This window comes from Ambystoma mexicanum, chromosome 9, assembly GCF_040938575.1.
Source record: "Ambystoma mexicanum isolate Mex_15411 chromosome 9, UKY_AmexF1_1, whole genome shotgun sequence".
Classification (NCBI taxonomy): domain Eukaryota; kingdom Metazoa; phylum Chordata; class Amphibia; order Caudata; family Ambystomatidae; genus Ambystoma; species Ambystoma mexicanum.
The window spans coordinates 291,672,299-291,689,273 of record NC_090931.1 but is presented as its reverse complement, the minus strand read 5'-3'; the positions used below and the strand labels follow the sequence as shown (position 1 = coordinate 291,689,273).

Sequence of the window (16,975 nt, the reverse complement as noted above, 5' to 3'; positions counted from 1 at the left end):
CCAGCCACGCCCGCCTCGATCCTGGAACACCTGTAAGGAAAGAAGAGAAGAGAAAGGTGAAAACCAAGAATTTATTCAAACTTCTTACCTGCATCCGGAACCTTCTTGCCAGCGTTCCTGAGAAAAGACTTTCATTTAAAAGCACCGCGTTGCTCGCTGCAGCGCCGCGCTTCACTCACCGGTCCTCGGGAGTTCGTCTGGCTCCACCGCGACTGTCTACACCGGTCGCCACATCTCTGCGCCTAGGGGAGAGAAGAAGAGACAAAAGGTGAGCAGAAGGAACATACGAGGAAAGCCTAATTTTCCGCCATAACACTTACCGGTCTTCTGTTGGTGGACCATTCCTCTTTTCGGGTCAGCGCCGCTTTGTTGGCAGGTACCCCACCCCGGCCCTTATGGGGAAAGGACAAAAGACATTACTGGGGGGAATATAAAGACATTAAGAGAGATCGCCCCTATCGCTAATTCACCTGAGTTTACCATCGGCAATTCAATCCCTCAACGCATTGCCTTCATTCTGCATCTGAAATAAAGGACAGATCACAGGTTAGGAAGGCAACAGAAAAGGATGCTCAACACTTGAACTTGTGTAATCTTCATACTTACGCCGTTCCGCTCCGAAAAGTCAAGTGGATTTTGCCAGCGCCATTCTGAAAACCAGCGAAGTAACTGGACAAACACGCGCCCCTGCACCAGAAGCAGGATGGAGAGTTCATCCTTTCAAACCATAAGGTGAGTTTCAACTGGGGATTTCGGAGGAAGTTAGAGAAGAACGAAGGGGGGAAGGGGGGAGCAAGCACAATATTCTGCAGACTGTTAATCCCCTTTCTCATCTGCAGAAGGATATTCCTACTGACCAGACAAGCAAGATTAGAGGGTCCTGTTCAGTCGGTGTTCCGAGTTCTGCGCATCACGCTCGAAGAGGCCACAGCAACCCAGACTAGACCAGCGCCTCCGTGAGAGTCAGGTGAGCGTTACACCTCTCTTCCGGGAGCCAAAGGCCTCTTACGCGGAGATCTCCAGTATGCGCACCCCATCCCACCCCATCCCTCCAGGGATGCGTCCGTCGTCACCGTCTCCTGATGTGCCGGGGACTGAAAGTCCGTGCCCGCCATAAGGTGTGCACGGGTGCTCCACCACTGAATCGCCCGACGGAAAACCTCGTTGAGCAGGATCTTGTCTTCGAAGCTGCCCGCCGCTTGCATCGAGCGGCTGTAGAGGATGCATCCGTAGCCGGCACAGGCGCACTAGGTAGATGCATGAGGACATCATTCCGAGGAGGGACTTGCTGGATCTCACCCTGGCCTCACCGGGGTGCTTCGGTGGGGACCGACGCTACGGCCGGTTCAATCTTGCTTGGAGGCAGCCTTGGCACCTTGGCCTCCTTGGCGACGATGACAACCTCCTTGTTTGCCGCGACCTCTGTAGGCCTCCTGGGATGAGGAGTGGGCCGCCTGGCGGTACGTAGAGGAACCACCGCCTGATCCCTTGGAGGCCCCCTGTCTGCCTCCGGCACTCCGAAAGGGCCGTCGTTGCTGAAGGACTCCCAGGGCTTGGGCCGTCTCTGTGTCGGCATCCACCGTTTTCCAAAACAGGTTGTTGCCGTTGAAAGGCATGTCCAACACCCTGGTCTGCATGTCTTGATGGACGTCTGTCGCCTTGAGCCAGCCTCGTCATCGAAGGCAAACACTGTTGCCTAACTGGCGAAACCCGGTGTCAGCAATGTCCGACGCCACCTCACCTTCCTGCAGAATCTCTAGGGCATCCGCCCTCTTGTCGTCTGGTAGGAGGTCCAGTAGGGAATCTATCTTGTACCATAGCTCCCTGTCGCAACGGGCCACAATCGCTAAGGGGTTGGCCGCTTTAATTGTCGTCGCCGCCGACGAGATGTCCCGTCGCCCCATGGCGTCCAATTTTTTTCCCTCGCTGTCAGGTGGGGAAGTGGAGGTCGAAGACGTCGTCCCCGCCGCCTTCTTCTTTGCCGCCGAGACAACCGAATCCGCCGTCGGCTGAGCCCTGAGGCACAAGGGGGTGGCGTTGGGGACCCGGTACTTCTTCTCGCACTGGTCCCTCATGGCAGGCATTGTGGACAGGTTCTTCAGGACCGCAAGTCCATCGTCCCAGATATCGTCGAGTAACGGTACCGCGAGGACCGTCTGTCTTGGCCTCTCGCCGTTGATAGAGGAAACCTTCCTTCTTCTGTTCCTCGGGGCAGAGCTGGAAGAGCTCGGACACCCTGGCGATCATGGCGTGAAAGGAGCCAATTTCATCGGGCGGGGAAGCCCGAGGGGGTGGTGATGGAAGGTCCATCCGTCGTCACCTCCGTCGTCATCCATCGCCTACTTCGTGTTCATCGCCATGTCATCCCTGGGATCCCGAGAGGGGGATGAAGGCTCCATGGGCCGCGAGGGCATGAAGGGCAGGGGGGATGAACTCTCCTCCGCTTGTTCGGAGGGCTTCCCGACGTGCCCGGTTCTGGATTGTCCGCCAGGGTTCGTGGTAATCTCGTCCTTATCTCCGTGCATAAGGTTTGCATCGCCATCAAAATGGCCGCCGAGTTGTCCTGAGGCTCGGGCAATGGCTGCGACTGGAGGGCTGGCCGCTACTCCACAGGGGCCTCGTCGGCGCCACTGTCGCTATCTTCGATCACCTCCTCAGGATCTCTCCCGTGGGATCGCATCTTCTCGAACCTCTCGTTGAGGCTCTTCACGCCCTCCACCAGCTCCTCCTCAGATGCTGAATCCGTGTCTTTTATGGCCACTGCCCCCCTCCCCCTTTTTCCACCGGGGTCTTGTCGATGGGCTGGAAAGAGGATTCCTTCCGCAGTGGCAGGGAAACTCTGGGCCCCGAGGTCGCCTCCACTGGGATAGCCTCCACAGGCTTCGCCAGGGTCACCGCGACTCCCTCGATAGAGGCCTTAGCCAGGTGAATGAAGGCCTTCACCACCTTGGGCACCCTTGAAGCCTTCACATTGGGGGGGAGGGCAAATGGGCTGAATCCTTCGAGATTGACCGGGGCCTCTCCAGAAGCTTACCCGGGTTCTCGGATTTTCTCTTCCCCGAACCAGAGAATTGGCTCGTGGTTGATGGTGCCGGGGAAGGTGCGCCCTGCCTGGCAGCCGAAGAGCCCGACCATTCGGCTCTCCCGGTGCCCGCGGACTCACGGTGCTTAGCCTTCTGTTGGGCCCCCGTTGCCGGGCGCCCTCACAGAATTTAGAAGACCGCTCGGACCTTTTCTTCTTCTCACCTGATGGGCCCTTCTCCAGCCAGCTGGCGAGGACGGAACGACGATCCCTCATGGTCCGTTCCGATAGGTTCTTGCAGAACGCACAGTCCTTCTCCATGTGCGTCTTGTCCTCATTAAGGCAGTAGAGACATCTCGAATGCTGGTCCTCCTTGAAAACATTCTGTAAACTGCATCCAGGGTAGTTCCTGAACAGCTTGGATCCGGGCCTCGAGCTACCCTTGTCCTGGGCAGCGTCCATGGTAGGCCTCAGATCTTCTGGAATCCTCAAAGAAGCATCACTCGACGAAAACTTCACCCTTGAGGGGTGTTGGAAATTCCGAAACGGGTCCCCGTTGATCGGAAGACGAAACGGTGGGGCTTGAGGCTCGATTTAACCGAAAAATGAGAAAATCTCCTTGAAAAAGAGCGAAAACGCAGCAAAAACTCGAGAGCTTTAGCACGAGGACTCCCAACACTTGAACGTGCGGTAAAAATCTAAAGATGGCTGCCAGAGGAGGGGCTTAGATAGAGGGCAGTCATTGGCTGGGGGCAGTATGACCCAGCGACCAGTCATTGGCTATTAGTAGAAAGACAGTTCAGAAACTAAACGGAAACTGATTTTTTCTTTACCGAGGATTCCCAGCCTGACGACGGGGAATATTCATGAGCATGTGAATCCATGCCAGACCCCATGCTGGAGAACTGAATGGGACAATATTTTTTTTTTTATAATGCGGGGGGAGACCCCCCACCCCCTTCTCTCCCCCGCCTTAGCTATTATCCTTGCCCCACCCCACACCTATATTTTTGAAAAATGTCCAAAAACTTTGCAAAAAAGATGCAGTCATTTTTCCATTCTGTATTTTTCTTGCTAACTTTTCTACGGATACCTGCCGCACCACCCGTTATGCCATCTTCCCACCCTACTCCTACCGTTGAGCTTGTCCCCCCCCCCCCACTTGTACCCTTCCCTGGACGCCAAGCCCATATCCTTCCACTTAATTCACAAGACTGGCTGCAACCCATTAGCTCACTCGACAATTTGTTGGGGTTCTAATAGCGATTGCTTCTCTAAGGCCATAAACTAGGTCTCTTGGCCGTCATTGCATGGGAAAGCACTCGTCTAAGGTTCCTACTGCATAGGTGTGATTGCGTAGGACAAACTTTAGCATAGCTGAAACCATTGTGTACTCAAGAGGCCCACAGAGACATGGAAATAAGAAGCCCTGCTGATCGCATAACGAACCCAACATAAAAGCAGAATTCCTCAAAAGCCTTTGTTGAGTCTTTGTATGCCCTCCAATGCTTCCCATTCACTACAAATACATTACGGAAAATATGAAATTGGAAAAAAAAGATTCCATTATAGAAAACCAGTGTGCTGCTGCAGAAGTCTTAGCAAGTTAATGCTTCTAAATTCTAATTGCAATACATGTTCTCCTTTTAACACTCCCTAGGTTTACAGAGCAAAGTGTTTTCTAGATTCTGCAAGGTCCTTCCATGGTCCTCATGACTTTACAGATGCAGCTGCTGGAAGACCGTTGGGCCTATCGATGGCATGCATTTATATTGTCAATTACCATCTCAAGACTTTAGACCACAATTGATTTTTGGGAGCAAGGTCCTTTTAAATCTCATTCCCTGGTCTAACTCTTTTGATTTAGGTGGCATTGGCCAGTCCTTAAAGCTACCAGTGGATGTGGACCCAGTACCGCATTCAAGTCTATTATACCACTGGTACCACCCTTCAGAAGAGAAGCGAAAGGAAAACTTATTTCTGATTCTTTCTGAGTAGGAGTGTTTTTCCATTACCAAGCTCTTAACATACCTGTGGTAGTGGTCCCTTTGTTTATTTTTTTTAGCTGCACTCCTGCGCACCTATCAATGTTTACTGCATGTCAGCATATTGGGCACTATAGTGCTCAAAAGGTTATGTAAGCCCTGTCCTTGTGCTTCACTGCCGTTTTATCTGTCTTCCTACTGGGTAAAGGTAGGAATGTGGCAATATACAGGCTACCTCTTTGAATGGGTGCAGGCTGGGTATGGGGCTGCACATCTGGACTCATCTGGACTCCTTGAGAGGTTATGGCTGTACCCGTGCTGGCTATCCATGACTGAACAGCCAACCAAAAGTTTGAAAGTAGGCGACCAATTGATAGGCGATTTGGGGGATCCCTAATCCAGGATTTCAGATATTAGAAAGCTTTTCAGTAAACCAATGGACAAAGGATCGGAAGCACAAGAGGCCACAAAGAAACAGCCTAGAATTACTGCAGGGATACCAATGGTCAAGCCATCCACCGCGTTGTAAAGCTTTAGTCTCCGATAGGGGGAGACAGTCCACAGTGTCTCCCTGTCCCTGGAGGGCCAAACCAGTCGCGAGTTATATATCGCAGAGGTAGTTACCCTGCAGCTCTGAAGAGCCCTGGGCCTATAGCTGGCATCGATTTATTAAGTGGGATCTGCCCCTGTTGCCTAGTCTCGAGTTGCCTGGTGCAGCGGAACGTGCACTCCACATTACAAATTCACCACCTGGGGTAGGATTATGAAAAACCAACATAGGGTTAAGCAAGGTTAGTCAAAACTCCAGTTGAGCGGAGCCACTAAATAGCATTGACAAAGCCGCAAGGGTGACGCAGGGGATACTGTTGGGTAGTACATTTAGCACTTACTAGACTTGATAAGGAAAAGACCCACATAGGTAATTTATAAAAAATAACAACCATATTACAATACTACACTAAGGCACACTTTAAATATTTCAAGATAAGTAACAATACTTTAGTACATATATACAACTCACAGTTGGATAACCAGCCATGCGTGACACACTACTTTAGAATGCCAAGCAGTTATAAATACAATAAATGCATTCACTAAAGTAGGGAGAACGGATATTAATCTCCCATCGATGCATAGGCCTTATAAGGCACCCAGCACCAAATGCTACAACTGCAGAAGTCCAGCCCTAGACTGTACTAAGTCTATGGTAGTAATTTAGGTGTCCCAAAACGATCCCTGGAAAAGAGGCGACTTAAGGGTCTTGTGTTGAGTGCCAGAAAAAGGAGGCGCAGCTACTGCCCATAGGGCCTCTAGGATGGCCCACAGAAGTAATGATCCGGACAATATAGTGGATAGTGGCAAGTTAAGCAGGACATCACACCCAATGCAAAGACAATTGGGAGAGGAGCAGTTCAAGAGGTAAGAAATTACCCCTCCACCCCCTCAAATCCACCCTAGGAAGTTAGAAATGGTCCAAAACAGTAAAACTCTGGGGCAAATAAGGCTCACTGGTGTAGTCGCTGTGCAGGATTGTCGGGTTTGAGGCCATTCACCGCCCTCTAGAGACCTCAAACTGTAGGGGACACACCAAATTTCTGCTCTACAATGAATGGGGGAGTCTCAGAGATCTTCACGAATGCACTTCTTGCACTGACTACAGACGGATTCAGAAGGCACTCAGCAACCCACTGCTTGAACTTGGGCTCTCCTGCAGGCTAGTCTCCTGGTGGAGGGTAGCACAGTGAATTTGTAGTGTCTCAGCAGTGCCTCAAGGAAGTCCAGCAAGAGTTCCAGCTATAACGATAAACAGCTGGTTCTGGGCCTTGCAGTGGGGCAATGCAATGATATATGCTCCTACGACTAAAAACGGGCAATGTAGCTCGAGCAGGACAGGTGACTGGCTGGTCCCAGCAGTCTTAGGGAGGAGGGCACCTCGCAGAGCTCTTCCCTGTCGCTTTAAATGTCTACGTCTGCTACACGGTGGTAATGGGGGAGCCAATGCTGGTTTCCGCAGCAGTCCTCTGGTGTCTCCTCGGTTCCAGTGGTTTACCTGGTTACTGAGACCGGTTTGTCTCATTGTATCCAGAAAACAAGCTGCGGGTTAGGGGGTAATAAACTTACCACTTATGATGATGGGACAATTAGAAAATGTGGACATTGCTTCTTGATGAATTGGACACAAGCAGCTAAGAAAATTAGAACATACTAAAGGAGTAAAACGCCATGTGTGAAAATTATATTTAGAACATAACTACATACATTGAACCTAGAAGTCAGACGGACGACAGCTGTGCACACTGCTCATGTGAGTAGAATAAGGAGTTCCCATATGACGGCTAAGGAAACCTTGTAGCTCAATTGTCTTGTTGCGTCTGAGGCCTATTGGTTGCAAGGCCAGTTGCCAAGATACTCCACAATAATTTTGATGAAGCTTAACTAGCAAGCTACCATCAAACGTCAACAGGAAGCCAGCATGTTTGTCAAATATAGGCCTTTTGGAAATCTGCACATGTTTGTCAAGAATCTCTAGATAGAATGCTGAACTTTCAATTTACAAAATTGGAAATCATAGAAATAGTAGAACGTCTAATATTTGCATATTGTGTGTATAAAAATTATCTAATTTGTTTAAATACGACGACCACTTCATCGATCAGAACTTTAATTTTTTGCATTATAAAACGGTCCGGATAGAGTTTTAGCTTTCTACCAAATGCTTCCCCATTAAGTGGAGGATCAGAAAGCATTAATGCTTACAGTGGGAATATAGCCATGTGTTTGTATTATTGCAAGAGCAAAAATAAATGAGAATATATTTAATCAACTATTATTTCTAATATGAACTATTCGATAAAATATAAACAATGGAAAACGGCACATTCTGACATGATCTGCAGGAAACCATTTGTATTGCTGCAGTTCAGCTCTTATAATGCACACAAATGTATTACAAATACCAAAGCTAAATTCAGAAGGAGTACCGTTTCAATTTGAGTGCCATTACCAATGAGTGTCCAATATGGTCCACATATCTCCCCCACATGAACAACTGGTACTTTTGACATGATCGCTCCTGTAAGTACCATGGTTGTCTTGCACTGAGACCTCTGTTAAAGCTAGGGGATGAATGTGTGTTGCCTGCTCATTTCTAACAACTCACATAACTAATGGCACAGTTGCAAAACTCCTCATTATTGCGTGTTGAACTCAGTACTTACTCTGACATTTTCGGAGGTTGATAAGACCGTGATCTCGGATAATCCTAAAACACAAACATTTAGTTACTTCAAAAAGATTTAATGTTAGTAGTGTGTTCATCTTCCATCTAATCACTGTTAGAGATGTATTCAACAAACTAGCAACCACATGTATTATGGAGCCTGAACAGCATCCTCGCCACATATCTAGGAGGTATGAACTGTAAACTAATATGCTCTGCCTGGACAAAGGAACATAGAGGTCAGCAGTTTTTTCTTTGGGGTGCCAATTTTCTGTCTAGCTAGTTTAGAGGCTCGAAAGGAAAGCTTTCAATGCATCATTCACAGATACAAAGGTGGGATTGTAAAGATTAAAAACAGAGGGGGCTATTGAATGCACAGTCCAAGTGGGAAAATGAAGGACCCTTTGGGAACAAACTACTACTGAGAGAAGAACAGCTTTTTTTTAAAGCTGTTACATAAAACTTTGCAGAGGGATACTTTTATGAGGCAAATTCATATTTTTGACCATTCGCTTTCAGGATAATATATGTCCTTTCCTCAAGCAGTAATATGACAAACTGAAATATTGCCTTATTTGTATGCAATAGTCGGACACAGAATTGTGTGAGAGAATGAGGGGAAGAGGCCACGAATAGGGAATAGATAGGGAGAGGCAGAAGAAGAAAGGAAGAGAACAGTGCACACATTAAATAAACCTAGGGAAGGAGGAAAATGTCTCTGCATTGAGGAAGGAAGATTAAGCAATTTACTCTTAGGGATGTGTACCTGCTCAATGTACCCCCTTGATCATTTATGACATGTCAAAGTGTTGACCATCTCCTCCCTCCTGTTCAATCCTTATCGCACGTACTAAGGAGAAGTAAGCGGGACAAGTACGCTTTAATAGCATTGCTGAGAAATTAGACCACACACATGATAAAGCATTGTTTTGTACCCCCATCCTCTGAGGAAGCTGCATTGAAAAAGTTCAATTTTCAGCCCAATTGCGTTTGATGTTTATCTGAGACTATGGTGCTTTACATCACATGCATGATTTATAACAAATGCATTTTATCCCCACCAATTGAGAAAATAAAATCCTCAGACAGATCATTTGTTTCCCCTACATCTTTAATTGGTGCAGTTATGGGCAAAGGGGGTGCAGTTTGACAGAGATTGAGCGGGAAGCATGTGGCCTGACCAAAAGGCAATTCTCTTGGTGAACAGTTCTTTTCAGAAGGATCAAGCTTTGAAAGAAAAGCACCAAAGTCAAAACTAAATTATAGAAGCATGCCACTACGACTACATATATATGGGTCTAATTTGCGACAAACTAGGACACATTGCATGTCATCTGACTGATGCTTATTTGCTAATCAGTTTGTATGAGACAGGCTTGCGAGAGCACAGAGAAGGCAGACTCTTGCCACTTCAAATGGGGAATGGGCTCAGGAAGACACTTGCCAAGAACTTGAGAAAAATTCCATTGGCAAAATATCCAAATAACTGACCTTCGGCTCTTGGGGAAGAAACTAGGAGACATGTTAAACCAAGTTATAAACAAATCGAACAGAACTTACTTTTTTCTCCTTTGTCTTTCTTTTAACCGAGAGTGATAAATATCTACAACTGCAATCTTCAAAGCTGAAACAAAAAGAAAGCCATTATAAACAACGTCGGGCATTGAGGGGTGAAAATCTCACCTCGAGCAACCCCGTTAAAAAAGAAAGGATGAAGATTATATATAACATTTCACTACTTCTTGAAACCGAGTGAAGATCTGATGACCAGTGCCGATGTGCCCACAAGGATGAGGCGAACAGATATTCAAGAATCAGATTTACACCACTACATCATAACGGAATTGCTGTAGCTCAGGTTTTCTGTCCTTTAAACTAGTAATAGGATCAAGCTTTCCATGTAAGGGGTGACTATCTGGGCCCTCGCACCCTGAGAAATAGAAATTGGTGGTAAATTACTTCTCCATCCCGAGATTGCCACTCTGTTGGCAGTTTGGTTGGCAGTATTGCATTTCTAAAACTACCTAAAGGAATGGCCCTGGTTATTAAAATACAGCCAGAAGACATCTCCCTGTATTTACATCACAAACAAATTACACAGGAAGTAAATCTTTACTGCTGGCAGTAAAAAACACCTTGCCATAATAAGTTTACATTTCATCAGAAAGGATAGCGCCCCTAAGTAAACAAATGGCACTCTTTGTGGCCATCTGGTTATTTTCTAATAACAGAGCTGAGCTTATCTTCAGCAGGAAGTTACAGCACGTATGTGCAGTATATTTTCTAGTAATTGGGAGTTGTTAGGGAGGTTTCCCTAAAGTCCACTTTAGTGAAGACTTCATAGACCTATCCCTTGGCATACAGGTCCCCAACTCATAGTACAAGTCTGCACTACTCAAGGAACCTTGGTAGAGTGGCAGAGCAGTCAAGTTTATCATAAGAGGAAGATGTGAGCTGTAGGTAGGTACACTGAACCCAGTTAGTACAATAGTCCAAAGAAACACCCAGATAATGTTATAATAAAATACACATATTTACACAAGGAAACTTAACCAACACAATTAGGACTACTTAAATACACTGTTCAAAGGCCACTGCTTCAGTGGTAGTTGCTTGTGGTACAATTGTTAGAGTTCGAAACTAATTACACTTCTACTCTATTATAGGTACGACCGAGCACTCCCGTAAGACAAAGATATACAGAAATTGTTTTTAGTTACCAAAAGCACATAAGATAAAGTCTTTCAGGAAGGAAAAGGGTTGGTTAGTCATACACTAGCAGAGCTTAACATTCTAGAGACACTTTCTCAGTGAACTAATGCTTTTAAACTCCAATCCCAAACTAATCCCACCAGAACGTCAGAGGCAGCCGTGACCTTTTGTTGCAGTGCGGCTTGATGATTCCGGGTCTGCCGTTGGTTGGTCCTTTCCTCCTCTGTTCTCCTGTGCTGTCCGGCTGGTCCTAGACGGTTGGGGATTGTGGCGTCCCGGTTTTGGTTTTTCAGCTACTTTCCGGCTGGTTCCTAGTGTTCCGGGCATGTTGGTGAGAAGCTATAGCCTCATTTTGTGTTTTGTCGCCTCCCACCCTCAAGAGACGCGTCTCCCAATTCCGGTGACATATGATATGATATTTTATTTGTATCGCGCTCGTACCCAGGTGTTTCAGAGACGCGCAGTCCTTTGTAGTCTCTCCCCTGTCCGGGAGGTAGAAGGGGAATGGGGTGGGGTGTGGGGGGGGGGGATGAGTGGTGCAGTGTTGAGTCCATAGTATTGGGGTGTATGTTCAGGATCTGGCCTGCCTTGGTCTTGTACGGAGTGTAACAGACCATAGGGTATTGGCCGCAAGCTTTTTAGGGGAAATATGCCCATATCTAGAAGGCACATACTGAGAAAATGTCCCTCCACGCTATCAGTAAATAATTCCAAGACATCCTCTGAGTATGATATGTTGGCTATATCCCCTGTCCCTAATGGAAACCACTTATCTGAGGTATGGACGCTCCGTTCCCATAGGAGAACAAATCCAGGGTGCAAGACTTGATTTGTCCTGTAGTGTACCCGAGGTTTCAGGTCTGAATGTATATTCGCATGTAGGGATCACGGAGTCGGCCTGCCAACTTATTAACTTGGAAAATGCTGGACTTAATAATCATATTAATCAATCAGGGAACAAAAACAAAGCACTATCCACTACTTGCACTGTAAAGGGAATGGAGGTTGACAATGAGACAAGTTCATCTCTTGCAACCCTCGCTGTAGCTGGATGGATAATTTGGATAAATGTATTGAATACCATCAGGCTAAAATAGATAAATCATGCCAAACGGAAGCTCCATCCGATGTTCAACTGCGCCTTGATAAAAAGGATGTTTGCTAGACTAACCACTGATCATAGGAAATGGATCATGCTAACTTCTCTGGAAAAAGATAATTCTTCTACTTTGGAAGGAATATTCAAATTCAATGCGGTTTTGCCTATTACCACATTGATGACTAATGAGCCGGCTCAGATGCTGATCATTTCACTTCCTACTGACACATGTAAACTTAAATAGTTTATCCACGCTATTGTACCAATTTTAGACTTCATCCAGCTATAACTTGTGTACTGCGAGCAAAGTAATCCCAAATGCCAGGAATAATGGACAAAACCAAAAGGGACTTTGTTCTAGATCAAAGAAATGTTATTACGAACGTTGAGAAACCACGATAATATGAACCAATAAAATACTGGCATGGCTCCATCTCCATCAGAGAACGGGGCTGGGGGTTGTTAGAACCTCAGATTTAAAAATTCTATGCAGGATTCAGATAAAGGGTTGGTGTGGGTTAACAAGAATAAGGAGTGTACTTGGGTAGGATGTGGAACCAGTAATCGGCCAGGTTACCCAAGTATGTGTAAATAGCTGCCAAAGGGTTCTTCAAATCTAGGATTAATATTAGATTAGGTGGCTTAACTGGGTGAATTAGGATCTGTAGGATACTGCAAGAAGCTCTGTATTTTAATCCATTCTTTAGTGGTGTATGTTTTGTTTTTTGTTTTGTTATTTTTGTATGCGCCCCGATGCCTGCAGTCAGTTCGGAGTGGATTCAAAGTCTTAAGAAGCAGAACAGCAAATGTTCTTCAGGATACTTTTATTCTCTAGAAGATACTTGTAGAATTAACAAAACAATGGAGACCCTGCAAAAGGACTCACTAAAGGGACACAAGTCGGCAGCTTGGGTCAGAGGTAGAGTTGACACCCTGGACAACTCTTCACGCACTCCAGTCTCTCTGGAACGATTCCTAGGTTCAAGGAAAGTTATACCTTTCACCCCGAAGTACTTTAGTTAGAAGAAATGCTTGTAGTTGGATTCTCCTCTCTGCAGCATCAACAGAACCGGTCTCCTGATTACCCGGTCTGGTGATGAAAGGAAGGACTCTGAATGGGATGTCTCAGCAGCAGCCTCGAGAGAGGACCTTTGACACGTATTTCTTCGGTCTCTCTGGTCAGTGTGCGGTTTTGGTGCCTTTTTCTCAGCACCAACAAAGGACGGTATTCACCCGGCCGATCTTCGATTCCGGAGTCCTGCACTCTGGCGAGGGGACTTTGAAGAGTCGGATCGTGTCTCTGGAGGTTCACCTGGAGCTCAGCAAAGACTTGGACGGAATCGGCCTCTCAAAGACGTTTCACTGCAAATGGGTCGGATGTTTCCTGGTATTCGCAGTCGGCAGCTCTGGAAAAGCACCTCAGGGCTGGTTGGTCCCACCAGCCAAAGGGAAGGAGTTGTCCTCTTCGGCGCGCCTCTGTTGAATGCAAAATGTAGTCAGAACAGCAGTGGTCGCTTTACGGTGATGCAAAGGGTCTGCAGACATCTCTGGTCATTTTCAGGTTCGGTTACTTCAGTTTCCAGTGGTCAACTTGCATTTTACCTCAGTAACCTCACCTTCTATTCAGTTTGATTACACACTCCTTTGCATTCTCTCTCAGTAGTTTACAGAAAGGGGCGGGTGGCTGTCCAATCAGGACAGCCAGCCCCCCAGTGGGAACAAGCTCCATTCAGGCACTCAGGCAAACAAAGGGCTGGGGAGTGAACAACACCTCCCCCACTTCCTGCCTGCTCAAACACACTGGAGCCTGGCAGGGACACCTAAAGGTTCCCGCCAAAGGCAAAACACACAAACATAGACCTCCCCGTCCCAGAATGGTAGAAGAAGGGCTACCAAAGAACAACCACAATAGAAATGGCAGAAAAAGAAAGGAGCCACCGTGTTAGAACATAGGTGCCCCTATTGTGCACAACTGAGACTGTGAATACAGCCTGCAGTAGAAAATCGCACAATAGTTAGTAGAACACATCCACTGCCACCAGCCATAAATATAGGGTTGCCTATGTGACTACGAAGTCACAGGAGCAGCGAGAAGGGAGATACTAGGTATACCCTTAACACTCCACATAAGGTGGTGTGTGCTAATCGCTCATAGTATAACATTTTAGGAGGGATACAAGGTATTGCTCCATCCTTAAGAACTGTAGTTTAGTAGGGAGAAAGAAAGAATGCCAAAGGAGAACCCAAAGGGTTCCCAGCAACACTGCCCATAAGGAGCTTTGTGCTGCAAAGGTTAAACACAGATGCCTTTAAAGAGTATGGAGGAAAGTAGACTCCATAGTAAAGGTAAAACACAGAATAGTGTTCCAAAAGTCGTTGCAAATAAGAATGAATGAGTGGAAAAAGGCTCCACTCATTCAAGTTAGAAAAAAGTTCCAGCAGTCCAGCAAAAAGTGCTCGGGGTCTCACTAGGAGAGGGGGATGAAGCATAAAAATGATAAATCTCCCTAACAGCAGTGAAAAAGCAATTACGTTTATCACAATTAGAACCAAGTGGATTGTACTGCCAGGTGACATTTTCACTTTCGGAGCCCCATTTACAATTATCCCTACGCCCCATGGATGGGGTGAAAAACACATCCCCAGTCATTCTTTTGGTAACTAGAAAGGGTGAAAAGGCTGAATAAAGCTAAACTGTCAGAATAAAAAGTGTCGACACGCAGAGGGTACTTGGCTTACCTGTTTGACGTTGCTCAGAGAAATTCATAACGATTGGTGTGTGGTTGGTCTCATGTGTAATGGTTTTCTACTTGTATTTGACCACCTACTCTGTTAATGCCTACGCCCATAGTCTAATATAAGTCTGGTTACAGCTACTAACAGGTGAGCTAAGCATTTACCCATGGAGAAAGAGGATTGAGGGAAATTCACACCTAATGCCACAATGAAGGGACCTCATTAAGCATAATTCAAACTCCAGAAGCTTAATTGTGCAGTTGATAGGGAGCTCTGACATACTTGAATGCCTTTCACTAAACCATGAATGGGAAGACACGATGATCTGCAGTGCCTGTAGCACAAACTGCATGAAGGGACAGGAAATCAATAACTTATTCTATGCACTCCAAAACTATTATGCACTTCTTTACACATCATGCTCATTTAGCCATCACTTATTTGTAACATTCCACAAGGCAATACATTGTCCACCGCATGTTTTGGTGGAAAAATCCCTTTCTCAAGTGCTCTTAAAGAAAAATACGAATCTGTCAAATCAATGATAGTCTTCATTGCAGTATGTGTCCAAGCAGGTGCAGCCTTCTACTCTGCAGAAGAACCCATGGGTGTTCAGGTTGGAGTCCATTAGTGTCGCTGGGAACAGCAAGTGATACAATAATTCTGAAGTAGCGGAAACACCATGGAATATTTATAGGATATTGTCCTGATCAATGGGAAGAGTCCACTGGAACCCGAGACACTGAGTCCAACAGGAGAGTTTCAGAATACACTTGTAGACCCAGAGGCAGTCACCAAGGCTCCATAGATTTGCAGAGCCGGATGGAACCAATCAAAGATTCCCAATGATGCAAGTTACTTTAACAATTAAATGACATGGCCCTCACTCTACCAGTCAGCATTCAGGTGAAGGTCCCTGAAAGGGTACCAGTTAGGTCCGTCAGTGACACATCACATACACCAATACAACGAAGGTAAAGCCTGTTACATGCTATGGTCACTAACTATGCACTCGGATCAACGGGAGGAAGATTTAAATGAAGACAGACTTTCTTGTATTGAGAACTGATCCTGAATGTCTTACATACATTAGGGACAGGGCAATACAATTCAAACTCCTACATCGGATATAGTATGTGCCTAGTAACCTGCATAGTTTAGGCCTTGCCAACTCAACTTACTGTTGGTGGGGATGTGAAACCTCAGGAACAATTGGCCATATGATCAGGTCCTGTCCCAAACTACATGCCCTTTGGACAACAATATGTACTGAACATGAAATTGCGTTCAAATGACGGATGCCAACATCTCCCGAATTGTTAAGGAGAGAAACAAGAACTATACACATGGTTCTCTTCTCAACGAGAAAACCTGTCGTACTAGCTCATGCTAGGCACTTTGAAGTTACTTCAGTATGCATTTAGCATGTTATAAGCAACCACAAAAAATAAGAAATTAATAAGTCTTGAAATCTAGACAGAGCTCAAAGTGAGAACATTAGTCACAATCCTCAAACAATTAGTTGCACTAGAATTGAGTAGACTAAACCATAGACTGTCCCCTTCAGCAGAAGAGGAGCTATAGTCTCTAAACAATAGATTTATCTAGTCCTGCACTTTGCATCCCCCCCAGGTTTCATTTGTTGACATGCGCTATGGTTGACCATTTCTCTAAGAATTCTAGTGTTATTAACTTCTGAGTTGTGTGCCGTATTTGGCTGACATTTTGTAGTTGTTAAGGATGCGTAGGCCCCTCCAGAGTGCAAAGTTTCGTAAAGATGCTTAGGAAATAAAAAAGATATTACAAAGACAAAAAATTAAAATAAGTTGCAGCCTACTTCCCATTCCTTTTCCCATAGACAGAAAGGGTCACTTTTTGCTGCCAGACCGCACAGCCCAAACCACTGGACGGATTTGGACCAGGTCCAAAACAACTTGGACACCTTAAAAGAGGCCTTGATGCGTTTTTGGGTTATTCCGTGCAGAAGTTTTTAAAATATTTGACAGAGAAGGGGGTGCCTCCTTCTCAAAAATAGATTGCTATATCTCACGTAAATGTTTTTTCTTAAATTAAACAGCTGCCATTTTTTTCTCAATACGAGAGATCACGGCTATAGCCTAGAATATCGGAAAATGAGAAGGGAAAAGCTATTTGCAGGTCAAAAAACATGCAACTGCCATCAGTCTAGAGGTGGGGGTCTA

The 16,975-nt window shown here is 46.0% G+C and overlaps 1 protein-coding gene across 1 annotated transcript in view; it reads right to left on the bottom strand.

The window, feature by feature from the left end:
* Positions 1 to 16,975, bottom strand: part of TADA2A (transcriptional adaptor 2A) — a 426,671-nt gene that overhangs the window by 189,261 nt on the left and 220,435 nt on the right. Inside the window, exons 8-9 of the mRNA XM_069614669.1 lie at positions 9,788 to 9,851; positions 8,226 to 8,269 (exon numbers count right to left, since the gene is read on the bottom strand). Coding sequence (XP_069470770.1) covers positions 8,226 to 8,269; positions 9,788 to 9,851 — 108 coding nt within the window. The remainder of the gene's footprint in view (positions 1 to 8,225; positions 8,270 to 9,787; positions 9,852 to 16,975) is intronic.